The following is a 26,386-nucleotide window of genomic DNA, read 5'->3' as shown; positions in this document are numbered from 1 at the left end:
ACCCCCCAGACACTGACTGACCCCCCCAGACCCTCACACACACTGACTGACCCCCCCAGACTTCCACACACACTGACTGACCCCCCCAGACCTCCACACACACTGACTGACCCCCCCAAGACCCCCCCACACACTGACTGACCCCCCAGACCCCCACATACACTGACTGACCCCCCCCAGACCCCCACACACACTGACTGACCCCCCCCAGACCCCCACACACACTGACTGACCCCCCCAGATCCCCACACACACTGACTGACCCCCCCACACACACACCCCCCACACACACCCCCACCCCCCCCACACACACCCCCCCCCCACACACACACATCACCACCCCCGCCCCCACACACACACACACACCCACCACGCCCACACACACCCACCATGCCCACACACACACCCACCACCCCCCACACACACACACCACCCCCTCCCCCACACACACCACCCCCACACACACACACACACACCACCCCCCACCACACACCACCCCCCACCACACACTCCCCCCCCACCACACACCACCCTCCCACCACACACCACCCCCCCACACACACACCCACACCACCCCCCCACCCCCCCTCCACACCCCCCCCCTCCCCACACACACACACACACCACCCCCCCACACACACACACACACACCACCCCCCACACACACACACCACCCCCCCCCCCCCACACACACCACCCCCCCCACACACACACCACCACCCCCCCCACACACACACACCACCCCCCCCACACCCCCCCCCCAAACACACACACCACCCCCCCCACACCCCCCCCCCACACATACACACACACACACACTGACTTACATACACACTGACTGACTAACTTACACACTGACTGACACACATACACACAATGACTGACACACATACACACACTGACTGACACATACACACACTGACTGACACACATACATAAGAAATTCACACTTAGTGCAAATAGCTAATACAGGGGATGTGTGCCGAGCACGCGCATTATAAGTCAAATTTATTTGCGTTTTGTCAATGAAATTGTATTTTGATTTTTAATTAAAACATCACCAATACAAATACAATTTCTGTGACAAAAGTCAAAGAAGTTTCACTTACTATGCGCGTGCACAGCACACACAGCTTTTTTTTACTTTTGTGTACATTTTTGATTTTACAATCTACTTTTGTGCTTTTTGTTCAAGTGAAAAATAGACCATGTCATTGACACTTCAATGATTTCCCCTCAGACTTTAAAAGAAAAAATTACAACTGATAGATTCCAATAATGGTTCAAAAGATATGAGCACCTGGAAATGTGAGTTTATGATGAACCAACATAACTGGCAACTAACTCTTGACCAGCCAAGTGAAAATAGCTCAGTCCTGGTTTTGTGCTTATGTTTGCTGGTCTATTGCTAACTTTATTATAATAGAGAACAATCTGCAGAATGAGAGGTCCAAGGTACTTAGTTTATCATTACATTATTTTGAAGTTAAATGGCAAGGATGGGTCAACTCAACATATAATTATCAAGTATCTGTTAGAAAAGGCAAACAAGCTTTAGGGCAAGGCAAAGAAAAGTGCTTTATTTGCGTGCCGAGTAACAAATGAATTCACAAAGATCATTTCAAGACCTGTCCTAGGAAACATGGCATTGAACTGTTGTGAATAAAAGTATATATATATATATATATATATTGTGACATAGTCCAAAGATGTTAGGCAGCTTTCTGCCCCATTTTAGAGCAGAAAGTGCAGGAATAGCTAAAAATGATCCGTTCCACAGCTTCCCATTAACTCAGGCAGCTGGATGGAAAATCCAGACCACAGATTACAATGGCTCTAGTTCTCCCTCACCTGCTCTTCTAATCACATGCACAGGTATTTAGAGCAGAGAGGTTTTGCATTTGACTCTCTCTCCTTGGAGCCTGGGGGCTGGGGGTGTCGCTACTCTCCTGCATCCAGTATCGAGGTTGACGGCCTCTCCACGTATCACAGTACCAGAGGATTTGCCTGGACACCCCAAACAGATAAGACAAACAAATGGTTACTGCTGTTGCTAAAAGACTGTGCTGTATCTTGTGTCCCTAAATGAGAGAGCATTGTTTTAAGCTGGGGAACCAGTTTAGTTGGCCAGCAGCTGTTAGAGAGACTGATTCTGATGTGTAGTTAGATCCCTGAAAGGGATAGGATTTGCTTATATGATTTTTGTTTTATTTCTTGAAATAACAGTGTGGGAAATATTGTAACACTGAAATGTGTGAACTGTTGAATGAAAGTATCTGAGTACCTCTAACCTACACATGTTAAAGCTGCAGTACCTTACTTGGATGAAAATAAAGCAGGCAGAAGCCTGAGTTAAGCAGCATAATACTTTGCATGATCCTGTTTGTTGTATAATTAACCCTAGAAGACTGTGTCGGGAAGAACCCAGACAGACGTCAGCACTACAAAAGAGGGGCGTTTGTCACATATGGTGGAGAATGCGGGCAGACACTAAAAAGTCTGTGGGTTTGCAAATAAATGCGGGGGTTTAAAATGGCCGCCCAGCTGAACTAAAGTACAGATGCTATGAGTGAAGTCTGTCCCGCTGTGTATATCAGTTGTGCTTCTAGCATACACAGAGAATGTGCGAAGTGTGGATGCAATAGCACCCTGAACCCAAACAGAAAACCAAAATGTTTTGCTGAAGAGAAAAAATTTTTTTGCATCTAGCAAGTGCTGTTTGTAAAGCTTATGCCTTTTGCTGAAGTGAGTGAATTTGCAGCTAGCAAGTGCTGTATGTAAGCTGCTGAAGTAAGTGAAATTGCAGCTAGCAAATTGTCCCTGCCGGGTTTCTAAAATGGCCGACGTGAAATGTTTGTTGTGTAATGTACGTAACCATACAAAACAGTGTCCCTTCAGGCCATACTATGATCACGACCCTGGAGGAGAGCCGTACCCACAGATGAATTTAGTATGCTGGGCCTGTCGTGAAGTAGGTCACATGGAAGATGTGTGCCCCAAAATTTTCAAAGACAAACAGCTGCAAAAGCAAGCAACGCCCTGTGAGTGCAAGCAAGATGTGGAAGCTGATAACAGTGAGTGTGTGCCCAGTACCACTGATATCTCTGGAGCTAATAAAGCAAAAAGAAAGAAAACTGTTCCTCAAGTCACAGGGGAAGTGACCGAGCCACTTGAACCTGCACTGTCAGGACATGCGTCAGAAAGGCGCCGAGATGAGCAACAGCCCATAGGGCCTGGCGCAATCGTCCCAGGAATGACGACACGCCTAGAGATGACAAAGGCTACTGCTACCATCATAGGCAGAGAGCCAAGCGAATCAAAGAAAACAAGAACTGACTGGAAACTATGCTATGAGATGTCCCAGAAAGATGTGCAAAACTTCATCACAGAGTTGGGGGTTTCTCGGCAAGAGGCTAGCGCGCTTAAAGCAGAGCTGGAACTCTCACGCCATGAGGTCTACGCTCGCAGCACAGAGCTGTGTACATTGAAGAAAACCTATGAGAATACCCTGAGTAATTTAGAGACTGTAAAAAGAGAGAATGTAAGTCTGACACAGAAAAATTCAGACTTGACTGACCAGATCAGTGAAGGTGATGAGAAGCTTCACCAAGCAGAAAAAGTGGAGAAGCAATTGATCCAGGAAAAGTTAGAAATGCAGGAAGCACTGCAGAATACAGAATCAGCGGCGATCCAGGCGACACAAACTGCAGAGCTCCAAAAAATGGAGGCGCTGATGCAAACCCAGAGCAAGCACCAGAAAGAGGTGAAGACCCTGAGGGAGGTCTGGCACGATCAGGTTGAAGAGCTGCAGAAGCAGATGGCTGAGCGCGAGATACAGTGCGCCAAGAGAGAGGAGGTGTCCGTCCGTCAGGTGGTTTGCCTGACACTGCGCTATAAAAGCGAGATGGCCGATATCTACAAGCAGCTGGACCACACGGCAAATGAGGGGGCCCGGCTGCAGCTGGAGCTGGACAAGACCCGGAAGGAGCACCTGCAGCTGCAGGTCAAGAATAGAGAAAATGAAACAGAGTTAAACCTCGCTCTGAAACAGATGACGGACATGGGAGAAGCGGCTAAAGTGGTTCAGTCGGGCTATCAATCCTACCTCCTAACCAAGCAAGCTGTACGTTCCTATACGTGTATCTTCAATGCTGTTGCAATATTACGATTTGCTATAAAGATGAAGTTGGAGAAAGAGATTCCAAGGCTAAAAGAGACACGGTCACAAAAGGAGACCAGGGAAAGTAAACTCAATGCCCTCACTGATGACAAAGAGGAAGGAGAAAGAATTGACTTTGATTGTGCTGCTGTTATTCCAGAAACAGATAGGCACCTTCCTGAGAATATACTCCCTGATCTGGGATTCAAAAATCCAGATCCTCAATTTCATTTACGTTGTCCAGAAGATTATCAAACTAGTGGACACACCCAGGACAACACAGAAGATGTTTTAGCCAAGTGGGTGGCAGTTCCTGAAAAAACAAACTTGTTGACAGATCCTGATGACATGGTTAATATGGACTACGTTTGTACAGAGGCAACTAGGTCTCCAAAACCCAAAGGCCTGGTAATGGCCACAAAAGGGAAATCAAAGATTGAAAAGAAAAAACAACGAAGGTTAACACGGCGCCTGAATAGTTCCATATCTCACCAATCTGGACCACACTGTGGAGCCAAGGAGAATCTGGTCCAAGGGTCTCATCAGAAGCTAAAGAAACAGTCCAGTCATTTGCAGGTTGCAGCGGGCTATGAAATAAAGTCAAAGGATGCAATAGACTGGAAGTCAAAAAAAAAAAAAAAATGTTTGGGGGAACTGACCGATTTATTTTTTTTATTACACGTGTGGACTATGTCACGGACTTAACTATGCAAATAAGCATTTTGTCAATATTACAATGTTATATTGGTTCTCTGTGTTGAAAATGTAGCTAAACTACAAATTAATATACAGGGTTGATGGCCCTTAAGATTACAAGGCTGTAGTATAAGAGAAAAAATATTGGTAGCTTACAATATGGGAAAAAAAAAAAAATGCCCTTTTCGGTTGGTAAATTTATAATGAAGTTCATATTCGTGTCATGTAAATACTTAATGTTGTACTGAGCAGTTAGCTCAAGCATTTCAGGTAGGACGCTCACCCCAGTGAGGTCCATGGCCGCTCACCCCAGTAGGTGTGAGCTGGGGAGGGGGATATGTGACATAGTCCAAAGATGTTAGGCAGCTTTCTGCCCCATTTTAGAGCAGAAAGTGCAGGAATAGCTAAAAATGATCCGTTCCACAGCTTCCCATTAACTCAGGCAGCTGGATGGAAAATCCAGACCACAGATTACAATGGCTCTAGTTCTCCCTCACCTGCTCTTCTAATCACATGCACAGGTATTTAGAGCAGAGAGGTTTTGCATTTGACTCTCTCTCCTTGGAGCCTGGGGGCTGGGGGTGTCGCTACTCTCCTGCATCCAGTATCGAGGTTGACGGCCTCTCCACGTATCACAGTACCAGAGGATTTGCCTGGACACCCCAAACAGATAAGACAAACAAATGGTTACTGCTGTTGCTAAAAGACTGTGCTGTATCTTGTGTCCCTAAATGAGAGAGCATTGTTTTAAGCTGGGGAACCAGTTTAGTTGGCCAGCAGCTGTTAGAGAGACTGATTCTGATGTGTAGTTAGATCCCTGAAAGGGATAGGATTTGCTTATATGATTTTGGTTTTATTTCTTGAAATAACAGTGTGGGAAATATTGTAACACTAAAATGTGTGAACTGCTGAATGAAAGTATCTGAGTACCTCTAACCTACACATGTTAAAGCTGCAGTACCTTACTTGGATGAAAATAAAGCAGGCAGAAGCCTGAGTTAAGCAGCATAATACTTTGCATGATCCTGTTTGTTGTATAATTAACCCTAGAAGACTGTGTCGGGAAGAACCCAGACAGACGTCAGCACTACAAAAGAGGGGCGTTTGTCACAATATATATACACATATATAAAAAAAAAATATATATATATATATATAGGGGGAGATAGGGAGAGGAAGAAACGGAGGGAGAGAGAGACTATAAAACTCATAATGATTTCAGAGAATAACTTTAAAAAAAATAGATCTGAATCAACCTGTCCTGTTGACAAGGTTCCAGATGGTTACCCTACATATGACACATCCCAAAGCTCTGGCTATGCCAGAATTCATTATTTCACACAAGCTACGAAAACATTTTTTATTTCAACAGCTACTGAATATCAATAATATGTAAGTTCAGACACATGTATAATTAACATGGAATATTACATACCAGTACAAAAATGCAACAATGTTAGCTCCACAGGTCATCTATGTTGCACAGTGGCCCTACTGTAAGGAGACATGTCTCCTCATGAATACAGAATGTTCTCACTCACTGCTCATTTGTATTCATTGCAATATATTTAAATTGATTACATCTAAGAAAGAATTAGGGATAATGACAAAATTGCACATTGTGCATAAGATGGTGTTTAATTTACTGAGCCAAATGTTGCTAACTAACTCCACTTCAACGGTGCGATAATGATGCGGTACTGGATTAATAGAGTAAGATCTACAAATAGCACTGGTTTGGATAATTATAGCACTGTTGACCTGGTATGAGTTGGCTATGGTATGACATATTCACAAAGCTACACATATTGCAGGGTAATAATTGCTGCTGTTGAGTAAATCAGGCAATTACAGCTACATTTACAAATCAAGAACTTTTCATCATGCAAAAGTCGAAAAAGCTAGTTCATGTAACTCTCAGGCTTAACAAGATTTGTTTAAATAGGGAAACAACTGCAAATAGTTAATTTTGCCAGGAAGCTAGAACAATTATTTGCAGTTGGAATAGACAATATTTTTTTTTTTTTTAAACCTCATATGGAAAGGCTCAGCCAGAGCAGCTAGAGGGGAAATACTGACAGTTTGATTGATAAAATATTGAGCAAAGAAAAAATTGCAAATCCCAAACCATTAGGTTGTGTTCCTTACAGAAATAGATGTCAACAGTAAAAGAAATTTGGAAAGCAGGAATCTTATTTTTTACTATCTCGTTTGCGGTTGCCCACATACTGGGGGAAAAGTTATTTTGTTTGTCTAAAACAAACCAATCTATTCTATGGCTGGATCACACTTTCCCCGCCATTGTGTTATTATATATGAAGAGAGCTATATGCGTGTGTGTGTGTGTGTGTGTGTGTGTGTGTGTGTGTGTGTGTGTGTGTGTAATGTGAGATGTTGGGTGGGTGACACAGTTAAATAATGCATTATCCCTTTCGCTACCCTTATTACATACCAGGTACGTCTTAAGGGTTGGCATTCCAGGGGACCTTATGGAATATTGGCTACATCATGCTATTAAAGCTTGTTTTCTAGGGGTTTTCTAGACTAGTTGTGTAGTCGTGATCATGTGATCGTTAGCGAAGAGATTACATAGTCATAATCGTGGAAGTTCAGTGGCACTAAGGTGCCCATCATAAAGATCAAAGGGGCAAACACGATTTTGGTAAAATTGAGTTCTACATATATATTCTTGTTAAACATTAACAAGGTTTGCTGTGGAGTTTATAATATTTTTATTTGTATTGTTTTGTGTTGTTTTGGTTGCTATGGCAACCAAACTCAGTAGAGGCCTTTCCTTACGCGATCTACCTCTCCTCTGGCTGAAGTCACCAGTCACTTGGTCAAGACTAGCGCCTCCTCCTCTTGCAGCGCACTCCTCAGGATTTGACAGCTGAAGTGCTTTGTGAAGGCATGCTGCGAACAGGCTGTGCTAAAAGCTGTGTAATACGCCAGGCATAGCTTATACGGATCAATTCAAATGGACAAGAAGTAAAGAGTGACTCCCTAAGTGCTCATTTACATGTCATTACCCAGAATCCTTGGCTGCCACGGAAGCACTGTTTACTAAGCGATAATGGGAAAAGACAGGGTTGCCGACCTGTCTGAGACATGCAAATGTACTAACACAAGGTATTATTATTTGCTGTACACTGCATGGCGGAGGGTTTTTGTCACTTTTTTTTTACCCACCATAACTTTTTTAATGAGTGGAAATACTGAAATTCAAAGGAAGTATTTCTACCGAAATGTGTTTACTCTAAAGCACAAAGTGCAAGAATGTGACCTGTATTGTTCTTGAACTTCAATAGTAGACATTCAGTATTAAAGCAGACATGCCAAGAACAAGTAAACACTTTACAATTTGGTGTAGCTGGAGGTTTAATGGATAGGGGTGTACCAGCCAAGATGGGCATTTTTAGTGCCAGTTATTAAGTGCCATTGCTACTTTAATAGTTATCCATCTACTCTACTGAATAGGTGCCCTGCATTTGGTTTGTTAATACGTCAGAGTGAGTATAGAGTTGTCAAAGTGCTATTTTGCATAAAGTGAGACACACCAAACAAATTGATACCAAATGACTTTTGATTGAAAACTATGTTTGTTTATACACGTCCCATCTCTTGTGGGGAAAATGGTTAAAGACAAAGCTACCAATATAAATATTTATTCAGAACTGCGAGACAAGCTTTTTAGATGGAAGTCTCTGTACATTTAATGAAAAATCTCTTTCCATCATCTTCAGGACCAAGGAAATGGTTTGTGTACAGCAGACTATTTACAACCTGAGAGCTGAATTTACATAATAATAAACTTTGGAAGCACATAGCTACTTGTTGCCTGTCTGAGAGGCTCTCTGAAGGCAGGTTTCAACTTGCTTTCTGCATAGCGGAAGTCTTCAGGGAATCAACCTAACTGGTTTCCAATCACTGTTTGAGATTTTTAAATAATTAAAACCGAAATGGAGAGCCCAATTGCAATCCAAGCTGCTGTCATTTATTATTCCTTTATGCACGCTTGAAAAACAAAACAAATCTTGTCTCAATTTTTTTTTTTTTAGTTTATGTTAAAAGAAGAGAAATATTAGAGGAATAAAACACAAGGCTTGCATGAATATATAAATCACTTCGTCAACACAGGTTTTTTTGCAGGGGAAAAAAATTACAATTTCTGCTACTTTGTGATTAATTTGACATTGGGGCTGATTTATTCTGTTGAGAGTTGCTTTCTGATTGCTTCATGCCAGTTTGCAGTAAAGTACTGCAGCTCTGATTTCTTCATGAACACTCAGACTCTTGTGGCATTTAAGATTCATAATTGAAATGAGAGAATAATGATTATCTGGGAATTTTGTAGACTGGAGCATTGTCAGATATTTTTCTAACCACCAAGTTTGGGAATGATTGCAATCCACCTGGGACAAAAATATGTCCCAGAAAGTAGAAATGTTTTCTAAACATCTTTAGCCACCTTGACTTGTGAGCTTTTTGTACGCTATTAAAAGACATACAGTATTATTCTGGATTGATAATAATATTGAAAATATATATATATATTAGTAATATTTATAACTTAGGTAACCTTGCTTTTATTCCATTTTAATCTTTATCCACTCACATTTTGGAACAAAAACCTGTATTACAAATTCTCAGTGATCCACAAGATACTGTAGAATGATTAGAATTGCAATGAGAGTATGAATATAATTATGTATGAATAAAGTACATATACTACAATGACTTGGTATGAATTGATGTTTATGCACAATGGTTGATCAGATGCTTTCAAACAGTGGCGACTGTAGTCGTTTTTAATTGATAACATACATTGTTACTGTAAAAATAAGGTACAGCACTGGTTGCTTTTTGAATACTATTGTTGCAGTTGGAAATGTGTGCTCCTATAATATGTAAAATAGTTTGTTATAACATTTAAGGAAATATAGTTTGTTAACATTGTGTAAAAATGTCCTAATCTCCCTGTGAGAGTCAAAATGTTATATCTGTAAAAAAAATATATAAAAGTAATTACCTGCTTTGCCTTAATACACTGCCATAAGCAGCCTTAATGAGAATGTACTGAATGTCATATAGAACATCCATGAAGTCTTCACGAGTAACAGGTCTTCCATCCACAGATCCTAGATACCTCCAGTCGTACTGAAATAAATAGCCAAAAAAAGGGTCTTAATGCACAGAATTTGGATAGATCCATTGCAGACACAAAGATATATATCGTTTCATTACCTCTGTCATCTCAATTTCATGTCTTGTCAGCTGGCCAATTTGAGGAGCAGCCACATGCCTTACTATGATCCTATGATTTGTGGAGGGACCACCTCTTATGATAACTTGTGGTTCATAGGTTGAAGGGCCAGTTTCTTCACGTGCTTCAAAGTAAATGGCATATTTCAGTTTGCCTCCATAAGCTGTTATCTTTACAATGAAAAGACCAGAGGTTAATGGTTAAATGGAATCCAAGTGTTGAGAAGTGTGGAAATTATGACAGTGGTTAATGTTTCTTCACATATTGTGATTCTGGTGCAATTTAATCTTGGATGAGACAGTAATGAGGTTTTTTTTTTCTTCAGATTACAGAACTGCAATTTTAGTTTGTCATCATTAATGCAATGTTCCTAATTCAAACATCCAAAACTGTAAGCACCTCATGGCAGCAGGTGCTGTCTTACCAGAGAATTAATATTGCTAAACTTCTGGAAACATTCATCTCCGAATGATTGATATGTGATGATTAAAATATTAAAGTGGTGAGTATTTGATAAATATTAAATATTTTTATTGGAACGAACTAAAAATAAAAAATGCACATTACTTTTTTTAAACAGAGAAATCAACGTAATTTTCTTCCATTGCTAAAACATGACAGGTCATATTTACTAACCTGTGCTCTAAAATAAGACACCTTTTACTGCTAGAACACACCTTACAGACTAGTCACTTGAAATCACTGTAAAGTGTCTTCCAGCTCCAGAAGGTTCAGTATCTTATGAATAGCACCACATAGTATATGGGCCAAAGTTTTCATTAGAATGTCAAAACACATAATGCAGATTATGCATCAAGATGACACCCAAATGCTACAATTATGTTAAATGTATTATTATTTTTCCCCTGAAATTTGCAGCCAATAAAACAGACAATTGTAATTAAAATCTATACATCTGGAAGCAATATGTTGGTTATAGATGCAATGTGTTGGTTATAGATGGAATGCTTATATGATATGAAAACATGTACGTGTTTGTAGAACTTATTGTAAGCACATTAATATCCCCAAAGTTTAATGCAGAGGACAAGTTGATGTTCAAGGACGCTAAAAGATATCAGTCAGCCTGTAATCATAGTAATATTCAACAGAGAATCATACATCAAGCATGTTGTCTTGGTAAATCAATATTGTCTAGTACATTCAATTTGAAAATCAAACTAAGCACATAGTACAGCTGCAATTGAAAATGAAGGTTTACTAAGCTATCATTTTGGTCCACTTGATGGGAAGTCAAAGTGGAATCTGATTAGCTGTTTTTAAATTAAGATGACATAATTGTACAGTAATTGAAAAACACAATGTTCAATGTCACTATCATTAGATTTATTAAACATCACTGTTTGGCGCTACATCTCTCCCCACCCTCAGGAACATTTTCTAGTAACATTTTGCTATAAACTGTACTCAGATATAAAACAAATACTGTTCTGCGCTTTCAATTTTTACAGCAAAACAGGCCAACACACCAAACGAAATAAAGTCACTAAGTTGTTAATGTTCAAATTAAGTGATATGGGGGAAGGAGTGGTTCGGTGAGTAAAGACACTGACTGGCATTGAGTTTGAAGGAGGCTCCTTGTGACCTTGGGCAAGTCACTTTATCTTTCTGTGCCTCAGGCACCAAAAAATAGATTGTAAGCTCCACGGGGCAGGGACCTGTGCTTGCAAAAATGTCTCTGTAAATTGCTACGTAAAACTAGCAGCGCTATACAAGAACATGATATTATTATTATTATTATTATTATATAAAAGCCTACTGAAATAGCATATTTTACCCGTGGGCAAAAGAGCCCAAATCTTCCTTTACTAATTAGTATATTTAATATTTGCATATTTAATGTGACTAATTGAAATTCTAATGTTATGGGGGAAAAGTAAAGACAAAACAAAAAGATCATTACATCTATATTGCCAAAAAAGAATAAACTGCTATGAAATAAGGTTATTAAATTGTAAACATGGGTTACAGTATGTTAACAAAAATTAACCTGCTTAAACGCAAACACTGAACAAGAGCATATCATGTACTGTACAGTATTGCCCAAGTCCTTTGACTATAGTATTCTTAAATCATAACCCTGCATTACTATTTTGACAGATTGATTCAATGAAGTACAGTAGCTACCTCACCTTGCTATCTTTATGTTTCAAATATGTAAGGAAAAAACAATGCATTCAAACAGTATAGGGAATATGTTGTGCTTTACCAAAATATCTGTAAGGATGATTAGGATGTTAACACCAAATGGGGTAAGATATTGAACAAGTGTTCATTTCATTTGATTTTTCTAGCAGCAGGAAATAAAAACGAGAGAGGGGGGGGGGGGGGAAGACACATTTGTGAGCTGTAACAGACTCTCTGGGAGACTTAAATAAGATCAATAGAAATTTGCATAAGAAGATACAGAACTTTAGGGAAAGAGACATAGGATAGAAAGCAAAATAAGTTTATTCAGGACTCGCTCGATTAACCACAGGAATCTCTTTGCTTGGTATGATAGATTTGAAGCGTAGGTACATTTATGAAAGACAATGTGGGAGTGGACGTAGAACACTTAGCCAAGAAGAAATAAGGGTGTTCAATGACGGACTCTCTTTTGTACCTTCGTCTACCACTATCTGGTTTAATATCGACGTTGACTCATTTACGTTTTCTGTTTGTTGAGAACTCAATAATTTTTTTTCCCTCAGAGATTCTGCAAATAACAGGAGCACCGGTGCTGCTAGGTGTGAAGGCCAATGCTGGCTGCTACTCAGAGTGATTGACTATCATCATCTTCATTGCTGCTTGCACCAACACCATGAACAGTTGCTATAGCACAGACCATCACAATTACAGTATAGAGCGCGGTATGGAGCACAAAGGAATTTTACAGGCATGGTCCCTGCCCAGATGAGCTTACAATCTATGTTTTTGATGCCTGAGGCACAGTGACTTGCCCAAGGTCACAAGGAGCTGCCTGGCACAGAGACACAGACAGTGCCCTTGCATATCCAGCAATTGAAGCCTGTCAAATCCTCTCTTCCTCAGCAGCACAATCCTCTTCCCTCTCGCTTACACTAGCATTAACCGTAACATGTGTTAGTTTGGCATAGGTGGTTTATCTTTCTAAGCCACTTTGCGTGGTGCCAGTAACATATCATTCTTTTTTTACAATCAGTTCCACTCTACCAGTGGGGACTTGTTTGTCCTCTCCTGAGCAGGCCAATGATGATGACAAATTTTCAATACTTTTGGTAAAACTTTCCTTTTACTTTACTTCTTTTCATACTAGAAAACTACCGATGTGGGTAAAGTACAACTTTTTCACTACATTAAAATAGGGGCAATTCGTAAAGTTCGATTAGGCGTGCAAAACATTTGAGTATATCTAGTCTTTATAATGCATGGGCGGCCAGTACTGTGAGGATAAACCCCTGAAATGTTGATGCGGGCAGCCCCGGCTGGAGCCCCTCGAGGCCCAGCTCTCCTACCTGCTGGCAGCTCTGTACGTGCTAAGCAAACATTTGAGGCTGAGCCAGATCTTACCTTTCTTCCTTCAAACTGTTGTGGAAGTTTCCAATAAAAGGGCTCGGAGTGCAGGTCCTGCTTCACTTGATCAATAATTGCAATGATTTCGGGGTGCTGAAAGATCACGCCTTTTGTGGTCCTGTGCTGATGTGTAAAGTCCACCAGTGGAAGCACTGTTTGTTCTGGCTTCAAAGTTAGCTTCACAGCACATAATAAATAGAAAGAGTTTAAAGTTTTTTATGCTTTACATTTATTTCCCACCTAACTACATCCCAGATGTAATCATTTATTACTTGTATATATATACTGTATCCACGCTTAGTCCTACCTTTATTCATCCTCCTTCGTGTCTATAGACTCATTTTCCTTGAAGATGAAACCTTCAAGGTTTCAAAAGCTCTATACAGTATAATGTTATCTAATAAGAGGCCCCTAAAATCCTCTATAGTTATCTAATAGGTCCCCTAAAATGCATCACAAACAACAAACCTATTAACTTTCCCTAGTATGCTTATACTGTAGTTTAAGATTACTTCTAGATACTGTATTGCTCATTCTGTTACACTAGGTAGCTATAGATTTGGGCCCAAACTCTCGGGGGGTCCGCTCTCTCCCCTTCCCCTATAGAGACAGACGGGGGAGATGGTATGTGGCGGTGGACCCCGGCAAACAGAAGCTGGTAGAAGAATCAGCAAAGCGGGGCAGGATGGCAGGGGAGGAACACCATCTAGCAGTCTAACCAGGAAGTATTTACAACTGCCTGTGTCTGCTGCCACAGCTCCTCTACTGGCTACACCTCTTATCTCCTCCCGCCAAATGTAGGCATTGGAGAGAGAGCTGAGGGAAGAGAGAGCTGCGGGGAAGAGAGAGCTGTGGGGAAGAGAGAGAGAGAGAGCTGGTGAGGGGGAGCTTATGGTTATGATGATGAGGGGGAAGAGCTGGTGAGGGGGAGCTGATGAGGATGAGGGGGGAGAGCTGGTGAGGGGGAGCTAATGATGATCGGGGCAGCTGGTGAGGATGAAGGGGGAGAGATGGTGATGGGGAGCTGATGAAGATGAGGGGGGAGCTAGTGAGGGAGAGCTGATGATGAGGAGGGGAGAGAGCTGGTGAGGGGGAGCTGTTGAGGATGAGGTGGGGAGAGCTATGAGGGTGAGCTGATGATGAGGGGGGAGAGCTGGTGCAGGGGAGCTAATGATGAGCAGGGGGAGAGCTGGTGAGGGGGAGCTGGTGATGATGAGGAGGGAGGAGAGCTGGTGAGGGGGAGCTGCTGATGATGAGGAGGGAGGAGAGCTGGTGAGGGGGAGCTGCTGATGATGAGGAGGGGGAGAGCTGGTGAGCGGGGAAGCTGATCATGATGAGGGGGGGAGCTGATGGGGATGAGGGGGGAGAGCTGGTGAGGGGTAGCTGATGAGGATGAGGAGGGGGGAGAGCATTTGAGGGGGGAGCTGATGATGATGATGAGGGGGGAGCTGACGGGGATGAGGGGGGAGAGCTGGTGAAGGGGAGCTGATGAGGATGAGAGGGGAGAGCTGGTGAGGTGGAGCTGCTGGTGAGGCGGAGCTGATGAGGAGGAGGAGGAGGGGAGAGAGCTGGTGAGGATGAGGCCTGGGGGAGAGCTGGTGAGGGGGAACTGATCAGGATGAGGGGGGAGCTGGTGAGGGGGAGCTGATGATGATGAGGGAGGGAGAGCTGGTAAGGGGGAGCTGATGATGAGTTGGGGGAGAGCTGGTAAGGGGGAGATGATGAGGAATAGGGGGAGAGCTGTTGAGGGGGAGCTGATGAGGATGAGGGGGGAGAGCTGGTGAGGGGAAAACAACTGGGCAGATGTATTTTTTCTTATAGTTATCTTCCACCGACCTTCTTGCATTATAAATGATGGCGGTTTCCAATCTAATTCTGCTTGCATTTGTCACTGAATGGCCAATACTAGCGTTATAGTAATACTAAACTGCACAACATACATACAGTATGTATTAACATTTCATATATATGATCTGGGGACCTGTAATGCAATTTACCAGCTTTGCTTGGCAAACCATAGCATAGTTAGGCATTTTAAAGCAGCAATCCATGCATTTTTCAGGTCCTGGGACCCCTGCTTCTCTAGATATATACAGTTTTAGGTGTCAGTGTTCTCTTCTCCCTCTTGGGGAAATCAAAATGGTCCCCAAACTGCAGGTCAGTAGGAAGCTGCAACATATGATGCTGTGGCCTGGTATTGAATGACTGCAGCCAGGCCACCAAGTTTAAGGCCCCCAGAAGTGCAGCAGCAACCCAACCAGGAACATTGGGGGTCCTTAATGCTGAAAAAATTGTGGAATAAAAAAAGAATCTATTTTTTGGTGGCGGATTGCTGCTTTAAATCGCCTCTAAAAGCCACATGTACAGAAACTTGCAAATTCCATACATCTGATTTGCCTTTACACATACTGTAAGGGTTAAAGCAATTTTAATAAATAAGCAAGCAAACATGGAAATACATCTTAATTAGTCATGTCTTTAATTCCGTTGCGTGTGTGACGTCCATCCACTTGTATGAGCAAGGATATCTCATTGTATAGAAGCAGGGAAATAAATATGTAACACAAGCAAGCTTTATGAAATTAGAGGCAGAGTCAGGATTATAGCTACTCAAATAAATAAGAAAAAATAACATGCAAAATGCATATATTGTCCTACTTGTACAGACTACATGACAAGTCAGGCAGAAAAAAGTGCAAGATCTCTAGTTACTGCGGAAGAGCAGAATGACTGGGAAAAACAAAGATGCCAATTGAAAATATATGATATTTGTATTAAATATTGGCATTAGGATTACTATAGCTAACATCAATAATCATGTGAAAGACAAATTTGTCTTCTTGATACTTGCTTACTAATTGCACTACTGTATGAGGATTTACTCTTTTTTTACACTCTCATAGCAGAGATAAACTTTTGGACGTTATCTTTTGGCAAGAGGTAAACACAAAGAACTTGAAATATGTGGTATCACTGCAAGAAATTAAATTAAAGCTAGTAAATTAGATATACTACAAAAAAATATCATTTTTAGAGATGGTCAACCCTGACTATTCACATTTTAAAAAAATAATCTTACATTTTTACATTGCACATAATTTTACCAATTTTACAAGATTTTTGACACGTTGCAGCAGAATTTTGTGAACATGGCAGTATACGTGTATAAAGGGCCACGGGACCTTGCAAGTTTACTTTTAATGCTTGGAGATTATTGATCTATACTATAATTATTACTATTGCTGGTTAAACTTTAAAAGCTATTGTACAACAGAATACAGTAGGAGAAGTGAGAGGAATGTAATTGGCTAAATGTGTTGCTATATAATAGCAGCTTCAGCATGTTTTACTAAAATACACCAGCAGGGAACCACATTATGGTATTATACGGCTCAACAGCTTCCTACTCACCCACATACGGATCAGTCCATCTGCTTCAGTGCACTGGGTAGTCAGGCCAAAGCAGTAGCAGCTGCTGCAACCAAGTGGATTCCCTACATTAAGTCCGAAAGTGCTGGGCTTGCATCTGTCACAGTGGACCCCGTCCACATTTAACTGCAAGAGAGAAACTTCATAATCTAAGTGGATCTAAATTAATTGCTATTATTTTGGATGCAACTTCATTCTGCCGTCAGTTATATTTAAGAGAATCACTTAAATATAAAAGATGGCACCACATGATCAATTTTAATATCGCAGATGTCTGCAAATTTAGGTAGAATGTGATTTTAGACAATATGCAAAACACTTTGCACAAGAGCAAATGATACTTAATGTTGCTATTGTGACGTCAATGCCATTTCTGATTGAACCGATTCAAATTATAGTCGTTTTAGCTGTTCAAGAGTTAAGACAGCTTTTGTGTATTCACTGTAGTCATTTAAATGTAGTTGGTTGTGCTTAAAATGTCATTTTGTATCATGTACAGAGTACAGACAACCAATTTATCAAAATGTTACAGACAGCGATGAGCTACAATCTTTGCAGTCTGTGTGACATTAATACTACATACTGTATATAGTAAAAGAGGACCACCATACACACAAGTCAGTATAATAATATCAACAGTATTTAAGGGAAGTGCTGGATTCACATTTACTAGTATGCCAGGATTTAGTAAGCGCAAATGCAGGATAACACACCCGGATCCAGCATTATCTGTCATTGACTCAAATGGCAGAGAACTCCAGATCTGTGTACGATACCGCAGATCAGCATACAGCACTTAGTGAATCTCCCCCATAGAGTTTTTTCCAGGTGTGTGTCAACAGTGATTATAAAGGCAAGTACTGTATTAGTAATGGTGTGATGGCAATGATATACTGTACTTTTCTTATGTACGTGCTTTCTCTTTATTGCTTATCATGGTGATTAGTCTTCTGTGTCAGTAAAGCTTCGTACAATTACAGTATGTTAATGTTATTAATGAGTATAATTCATGTTTTGCTGTACAGTACATGTTGGGTATTAGGGGCAACGTTTAGCACTATAAAGTCATTATTTATACTTTTAACTTACAACTTGAACATTTTAAATTTCCTGTGAAGCAAAACTCTCAGAAATCATTAGACATTTTTTGCATTGTACATTAATATTCTTCTGCTCTCTCATTTTAACCCCAAGAGATCATCACAAACATGCTAAGAAATTTGAATCTTTAAGATTTAGCAGACGAGCATCAACACAGTCATGCTTGTATCATTGACGGAGCCTTCCGTATTATCTTTGACCCGCTGCGGTCTTATTTTACTATCTCATTGTGACGGTAGTGCTCCGATTTGGGTACACGGGCACGGATCCTACTAGGATCAACAGAGGAAGTTTTTCTACAGCATATATATGTATTCATGATTTGTGTTTATCCCTTACTGAGATGATACTGTGGAAAAAATGCACCACTTTAGATATATATCACAATCATTTAATATATACATGTCTCCGGATACTAATTAGGAGAATTACAAACCCATACAGTGGCAATACACTTCCAAATGTATGCCTATGTCACCATACTCAGGTATAACTATATATGATACATGCACAATTGGATTATAGAGGTCTGACGAGCCTATGATCTTATGGATGGATTGAATCAGTTCTATTTCAAGATAAATTTGTATACTATATTAATCCACAAGTTCTAACATTTGACGCTAGGATTATACTGCTGACCTGAATTAATTATTGGATCTATTTGGAATAGATGTTTATAGATAGCAGTCCGTACCTTATATACTAAGATATATCCATCTTTAAGGGCTACCTATACAGCCACTTCATCATGGGGTTATTTTAAAGAATGAATGAATTTATGTGTGTTTTTAACAAATATTTGAAATAATAAAATGTTATTATTTTTTGATCTTCCCGGTTTCTATGGGTCAATAGACCTAATAACAGTAATTAACTGTTGGACCATTGTAGTCCGCCTACTATAATCCAGCATAGAGTGCTACTAATAGAGGAACCTTTCTGATCCTTCTTGGATCAACAGTGTTATTATAACTTTAATTTTAACCCCAAGAGATCATCACAAACATGCTAAGAAATTTGAATCTTTTAGATTTATTTTTCAAAATGGATATGTATATTTGGTATATTAATTAAACGTAAAGAACAAGAACCCTGCATTTCTAAAGTGTTCTAAAACGAGCCCACAATATATTAACTGCATGTCTTGAAATGCATACAGATACACATTTATGATGTTGAATGAGATTACTATTGTATCTATCTTTTCAAATGTTAAAAATAAAAACAGCTGAAATTGCACCCTTTTTCTTTAAATTACCATTTTCCAAGCCATTACACATGGACCTTAAAAGGAATTGAAATACGCAAGTCTTGCCTCTGTGACAATAACATGTTAAAGCTGCAGACCAAGCAATATCCTACGTGTGTTTTTTTTTAATAAATCAGTTCTGTACTATGAGAACATATATTGGAAGCATTTTTTTTTAATGAAACAGCTCGGAATTACATTTTTAATGTTAATGTATTATAATGTAACAAGCATGTTTTGTTTCTATAACAACCATTTACAAAGTCACATCCCCTCCCTCTTCTGAAATAGGCTCTAGCACACCCCTTTATGAGCCCTGCCATCTCTCTAGCAGTGCAACAATTGTATCTAGTGACTGCCTGGTCACATCATCTTCCCCACAGAACTTTGCATCTTTGGTCCACTTCTGCTGCACTGACAGCCATTTAGTGAACCCCCAGGCCGAATCTTCACCGATTGATCACAGGAGAAAGGATCGATCGGCAACATAGCTAATTACTTATCATTGTCTGACTTGTATTGATATTGTGATATTGTGATTGCCCATATTGGAAAGAAAAAAAAAATACAGCAGCTTGGACTGCTGCTTTCAATCAAGCTCTTTTGGTATGGCAAAGATATCATTCAGAAATATTAATAGAGTTTAAGAGCATAGATCAGGCTTCAGTTGGGCAGTCTGGTATTCCTCATGGGCCATCCTGCCCTAGAGATACTGTGGTGAAGTGCCCTCTTGTACTTAGAGTACGCTGGAAGTCTCAATCAGCCTTTAGGGTGAGCGGCAGTTTCTCTTTGCATAAATGGTACTGTACTGAAAAGCAAACAGCAAATTACAGATCCTGCTGCTTAGATGGGTAAAAACAAAAAAAAACATATATATAAATTCATGTGTAAGAGCAAAGAATGGGGAAAAAAGGAGAACGTGGAAAGAAAGAGAAACAGAAGGTCGCCAGTGGCATAGCTAAACATGCAGGGGCGCCCCAGGCAAAATTTTGCGCATGTGCAATCGGCACTTACCGGCTGCCCATGCGTGATCGGCATACCGGCATCTTGTGCGCATGGGTGATCAGCACTTGCTGACCGCGCATGCGTGACCGGCGTTTCCAAAGAGGGCCCTCGAGCTCGGCCTACGGCTTTGCCCGGGCTATAGCTGTGTCCCTGAAGGTGGCTAAACGCACAAGGAAAACAGATAAACAGGGTGACAATACATGAAAAGAATAGCAGAAATAATTACTAGACTGAGATAAACAAGAGGAAGAGTTAGCTTAGTATAGATAAATATTTGGGGAAGTAAAAAAAATGCAAAAACAGAGAAATAAAAATGTATGGAAAAAGACCATGGGGTAGGGAAGATGGATGGAAATCAACATAATCCTGCAGGTAGTGTTCATCTAGGGAAAGTAAGTAGGAAGGGGAAGGTGGCAGAGAGTGAAATGGCATGGACAGGGTAATTAGAAAAGCAGGATATGGTCACAGAGGTAATTTAAAAGAATTAAAGATTCAAATGTTGGGATTCACGAAGCACAGATGCAGGGTAATGCTCACTGATCTCCCATTAACTGCCATAGACTTGAATAGCACATACTGTAATGCCAGATATGTGTGCTTATCGGCTCTTAGTGAATGGAGTGGCATGAACATGATGTACTGTAGCTAAAGTAGTTAAAATGAAAGGTGTTAAACTGCTAAAAAAGTAAATAAAAAAATGCCTGTCAGTTATTGTGACGGTGAGGGGGTAAGCAGTCTCACTAATAAAGGTCAAGCCCACTTGGTTGCCCCTGATCCATGTTTTGGGGGCCTAGAGTGTCATCTCTTGGGCCTGACTGTTGTATATGTTCTGCCATGCATTGTATGTAAAATATGTGACAATAAAGAATGTATGTGTCTTTTGCCTTTCCAGGAGTGCTAACCAGTGGAGATTCTCAGGCTATGAGTTTCAGGGTACATGTAGACACAGACCTCCGGAACAAAGTCCTCCCTGGAAAGCAGTTACGCGGCTCACCGCCAGGATGCCCTGCTTCAGCACAGACCAGAAAGATAAAAGGGGGCATAGGGATATGCATATCCCGGGTAGAGTCAGGGGTCCCTGGTTTCGGGGGTGTCCCCTGCAGTATATGCCCCCAGTATGCAGTAACAGCTGGACCCGGTATAGAGGTTCGAAGTGTCTCCAACCATCCATGAGGTTGCGAGAGTGAAATTATTTCTAAGTCCATCTTTGGTACAATAGAAGAAACACTGAAACTTAACCTAAGTGTTATTTGAAGCCACTTTTTAGTAAACTTCTTATAGGAAGGTCTAGGAGCTTTGAAAATGAACGTGCGCGTCTTTTCAGTAGATCCTAGGGGACGAGTGACTTAGAACAATTTTGTGAAATTTTTATTAACCTGGTGTATAAAGGTATATATGTTTTGTGCACTGTATATGAGCTGGGGGATTTGCAAGTCCCTGGTTCCGAGAGACCAGATGGCCACCAGGCTTGGTACCACTGAGTCTGCTCGGGTCGTGGACTTGAAAGTCCCAGAAATGCCAAGGTGTTAGGGCGGGCGGAGAACCGGAGTTATGCTTGAGTACCCACATCCTGGCATGAATAAGGGCAACCTGGCAACCATTTCCCCATTCCCAGACTCTGAGGAGCGGGTGGGTGCAATATGCTAAGTGGCAGAGGTGCCAGGTTGGCGCATGCCCCTTTGCAGAATTGAAATCCATGGCCGCCCAGCTTCAGGCTGGTGGAAATATTCCCACGCTCTGATTGGTTGAGGTATTCTGTGAATGGGACAGAAATCCTATAAGAAGCCTAGCAGCCAATCAGCTCAGGAGATTCTAAGCACCAAGACAGCAGCTGCAAATTCAAAATCACCAAAAGATGCTCTGTGAGAAATAGCAGCGAGTCGGCTTCAAGGACTTTGAGCTGAAATATTTTCTGTCCCGACTTTTTGCGGCCAAGTTCTACAAATCGAACATAGCGGTCACTCCTGGAACTACATGCTGATTTGAGTTCCAGGATGTTTGGGACTCGCGGTCAAACTATTTCAACACTCCGAAGCTTATCCAGCGGTGGCGTGTGGTACTTCATGCCGATTAATCCAGGACATTTCGGGACAAGTCCGGGTCAACTGCAAACCTTGGTTTAAGGACTGTAAAGCGCTAGGAAAGTCTATTTTTTTCCCCCAGAGCCCCAGTAAGTGTGTTTTCTTCTGCATAATTGTAATACATTGTGAGTATGTCTGTTTCAAAGTAATAAATTGCAATTTGTTTTACTTCTTGGTTATGCTCAGTGATATGATCCCGGTATAAAAATGTAAATATCTGGCCTCCCGTGACAGTTATAGATTACCACATGTTTCAAGAACGCCATGAGAAAAAAACGAATGTTTCAATTTCTGCGAAACCAAAAGTTTCAACGACAGTATAATGCAAATTGAGGCTAGAATGCTGTTAGTATGAAACGGTGCTAGTGGGAAATGCTACTAGCTTTCTGTATCAAAACCAATGTAGGTCTCAAGCTGGGACCACATCCAAATTATAACTGTGTGGTTAAACAATTATTAGAAAGCATTTAACAAGTGCAGTTTCTGCAGGGAAGCCAGTGAAAATGTACAAGCAACGATTTTTGCTTTAGGCAGCATACTTAACAGAGGACATTTATTGCACAAGTCCCTCAGTGCTCTTTAATGTTAATCATTTAATTTGCAAGGCTTGTGGGTAATATTTATGACCTGATCAGCTATCATCGAAGTTTTGTACCAGAAAGGTCTAGATACTGTACCAATTCTGAACACCTTTTTTATTCTGAATGTGACTCCCCGCAGCATTAATCCTTCTATGCCGCAACCACCACGGTCACATGACAGCGTGTGCCACGGCAGTGAAAACAGTAAGTCTTGCTACATCTGTATTCAGCAAGTGCATTACTGTTTAAAGCAACTAACTATAGTTTTGAATCTGGCAAGACATATGTTGTTGATATTTCATCATGACAAGATTTTGTAAGCTTTTTTTTATTTTTTAGATTTTCTTGCAGCACACAAGATCTGCCTTACAGCATGTACAGTACAGCAGTGTTACCTGCTAAGATTTTCCGAGCATAATAATATTCAAGAAGATTCATGAACCATTATCTGTTTTAAGCCCTAAATCTTTAAATATGACACTGACATGGGAATAGGTATTGTGACGGTGTGGCTTGCAAATCTCTAGTTAGCCCACCATTTGGTAACACTGTTAATTTGTGTTCCTGTTCTGAGTTTCTTCTTCTATACTGTATGTTTAAACTATGTGTAATGTATTCCCTATAGGAATCTCGCAAAGTATTTTAAATATATGGTATTTAGGTACATGACCAGTGTTACCTAAACCTGCCCAGATGCCCATCTGTCTGTCAGGGACTCAGCCTCCAATGCTAATGTTTGAGGGTCATGTGCAGCCTTGGCTGATTGAATTAGGGCCATGTGCAGAGATGTTCTTTGTCCCAAACCAGAATTCCCAACACTGTCCTAAATGATCATTGGATATACTGTAAGTCCCCTGTACCCGCCATCATGCTGTGTTCTTTTCTGATCCTGATTCTGGGGGAGAATCTGTTTGAGTTTCCCTGTGTATCCTGTGGGCATTTGTGTATCCTCTGTGGAGTGTCCTGAGCCCGTTGTGCTCTGTCTGCATCCTGTAGTACAGGCGAGACAACAAGTATTCTAAAGCTTGCCTTAAACTAGCCCGGTTACATGCTGGGTACATGCTGGGTACATGCTGGGTCTAGTTTAAGGCAAGTTTAAGGCATTTCTGCATTGACTAATGACCCATCGGATTAACACAGCAGGGGTCCCTGGCAGTCCCATTCAGTTTGAATGGGACTGCCAGGGACCCCCGCTGTTAATCTGATGGGCAATTAGTCAATGCAGAAATGCCTTAAACTTGCCTTAAACTAGACCCAGCATGTACCCAGCATGTACCTGGGTCTTTTTGGCGATTGCCACTGGTTTGTGTTAGAATAACCATCGGCACTACAGTAAGTCAGCCTCAAGCGTGACTCTGATTGCTGACAAAGGTGCCTGTTTCCCAGATACAGTGAGCACTTATCTAAGAGAAAATCTCTTCAGCACTATGGATAATAATAATAATAGCATGTTCTTGTATAGTGGGTGACCTCGCTGTACTTTACCCCGGTACACCTCCCATAGTCTCCCCGAGTACCTCCCTGATTCCCCACAGAAAGTTACCTATGTATATATCTACAGTATGTTGTGTGTGATTAACTGTTAGCCTTTACTAAATAAACCTGCTTAATGAAACTCCTGTGATTTGTCTGGCGATCCAAACTAACCTGGTAGTCTGATCAACCCCTGATCGTGACAGCTATAATTTAAGGGAGAGATTTACTAAGTGCCAATGTGGGTATTGCACATCGATCCAGCGTTAGCTGCCATCCAAGTAAATGCCATAACCTGTGTATCCTAGAATATGAGCCAAACTCTTGTAGCAAATTGGTGCAAAATATAGTATTTATCAAAGTAAAAATAAATGCATCCAGTGATTTCTTATAAAATTGTCTGCTCTTTTATCTCCCAGCTTTGTTTCTGGAAGATCTCCTGTTCTTAGCCACATTGAAAAAAAGAAATGTTTTTAAATGAGCTATTTGACTTGTTTTTGATTGCCTTACCTTACAGTTGCATTGTCCTGTCTCCTCAGCACAAGAACATTTATCTGTCTCGGGATCACAGGTCTGAGGTTCACTTCCCGCCAACATGCAATCACAGTTAATGCAATGAGGATAACTCCGGTATCCCAAACTGCAGGCAGTACACTTGTCCCCGGAGAAGTTAGGACGGCAGAAGCAGCAGCCTGTGTCTGGGTTACACTGACGACTGAGTGATCCTGGGCCCCCACAATCGCAGGCCTAAGGAAAAATAACAATGACATTTAAAAAAAATATTATTTGGGTTTTCTTTTTTGCATAATAATAATAATAATAATAATTAAAAAAAAATTGTACATGATAAGATTTTCTCCAAAAACCTACACGTGTCAATACTCCAAAATAGTCTACTACTGTACAGTGGTGTGAAAAGTGGGGGTGTTATTGCTACTGCTGCGGCCGAGTTTATTCGAGCATTTGCCCGTTCTCGGCCGCAGCAGTAACCTGGCGCGCGCCGGAGGGTGCCGGGCGCGCGCCGAAGCAGCGGAAGAGCGCCCTCCGCTCTCCCTCCCGCTGCCGGGTCCGCCGGGTCCCCCGGAACCCCCTGCCGCCGTCCCCCACATCGCGGGACACCAGGGCTCCCTCGGGGAGCCCTGGACGCGCGTGCAGGGGGCGCTGGCACCCGATGACGCGTGACCGCGCATCGGTGACGCGCGGCACGCCGAGGGAGTGGGGCTAGCAAGCCGGGGCATCCCCCGGCTTGCGGAACCAGCCCTGCTCGGATTAAGTGTGTCGGTAGTGTATAGTAGTCAGATTTGTTTGTTGATTCCCAAACTCAAGAGCTTATTAGTAGAGCTAATTGTTAAAACCTATCCTATTGGCAATAACGGGTTGCTAGGCAACCCACAGGGTTTATATTGCAGCCAACCATGTCTCTTGTACTTCCCCTTTGAGAAAGTCGCCCGTGTCAACGCATGCGCACGATCAGGCCGTATCGCACGCGAAATACAATTGCGGCTTGCTACCACAGGAGACTGTATTGGAGCTGAAAACGGACCCTTTGTAAACATCTAAGGCTCTCCGTGTGTGTAGCAGCAGATTGGTGTCGTTCCAAACTGTGGAGTGAGATGTGGACCTTGGATTTCGGTTGCAGAGTCATCTGGTTGACGGTTATAATGTTCACAACTGCCCAATTTTTATTTACCCTTGTGAGTGATATTCTTCCCCTCTTCCCCATCAATAAATTTACTTTTTTTACACTATGGGGCTCTCTCTCTCGCTATGGGGCTCTCTCTCCCCCTCCCT

The 26,386-nt window shown here is 41.5% G+C and overlaps 1 protein-coding gene across 4 annotated transcripts in view; it reads right to left on the bottom strand.

Annotated features, from left to right (window-relative positions):
- Positions 1-26,386, bottom strand: part of LAMA2 (laminin subunit alpha 2) — a 736,088-nt gene that overhangs the window by 250,483 nt on the left and 459,219 nt on the right. For all 4 annotated transcript variants that reach the window (XM_075597283.1, XM_075597284.1, XM_075597285.1 and 1 more), the window contains 5 exons: positions 25,106-25,342; positions 17,085-17,228; positions 13,671-13,850; positions 10,100-10,288; positions 9,885-10,012 (listed from right to left, as the gene is read on the bottom strand). In XM_075597283.1, the coding sequence (XP_075453398.1) occupies positions 9,885-10,012; positions 10,100-10,288; positions 13,671-13,850; positions 17,085-17,228; positions 25,106-25,342 (878 nt within the window). The remainder of the gene's footprint in view (positions 1-9,884; positions 10,013-10,099; positions 10,289-13,670; positions 13,851-17,084; positions 17,229-25,105; positions 25,343-26,386) is intronic.

The sequence above is a fragment of the Ascaphus truei genome, chromosome 4, assembly GCF_040206685.1.
Source record: "Ascaphus truei isolate aAscTru1 chromosome 4, aAscTru1.hap1, whole genome shotgun sequence".
Taxonomy (NCBI): domain Eukaryota; kingdom Metazoa; phylum Chordata; class Amphibia; order Anura; family Ascaphidae; genus Ascaphus; species Ascaphus truei.
The sequence above is the reverse complement of the archived record's forward strand: the minus strand, read 5'-3'. Positions and strand labels throughout refer to the sequence as shown.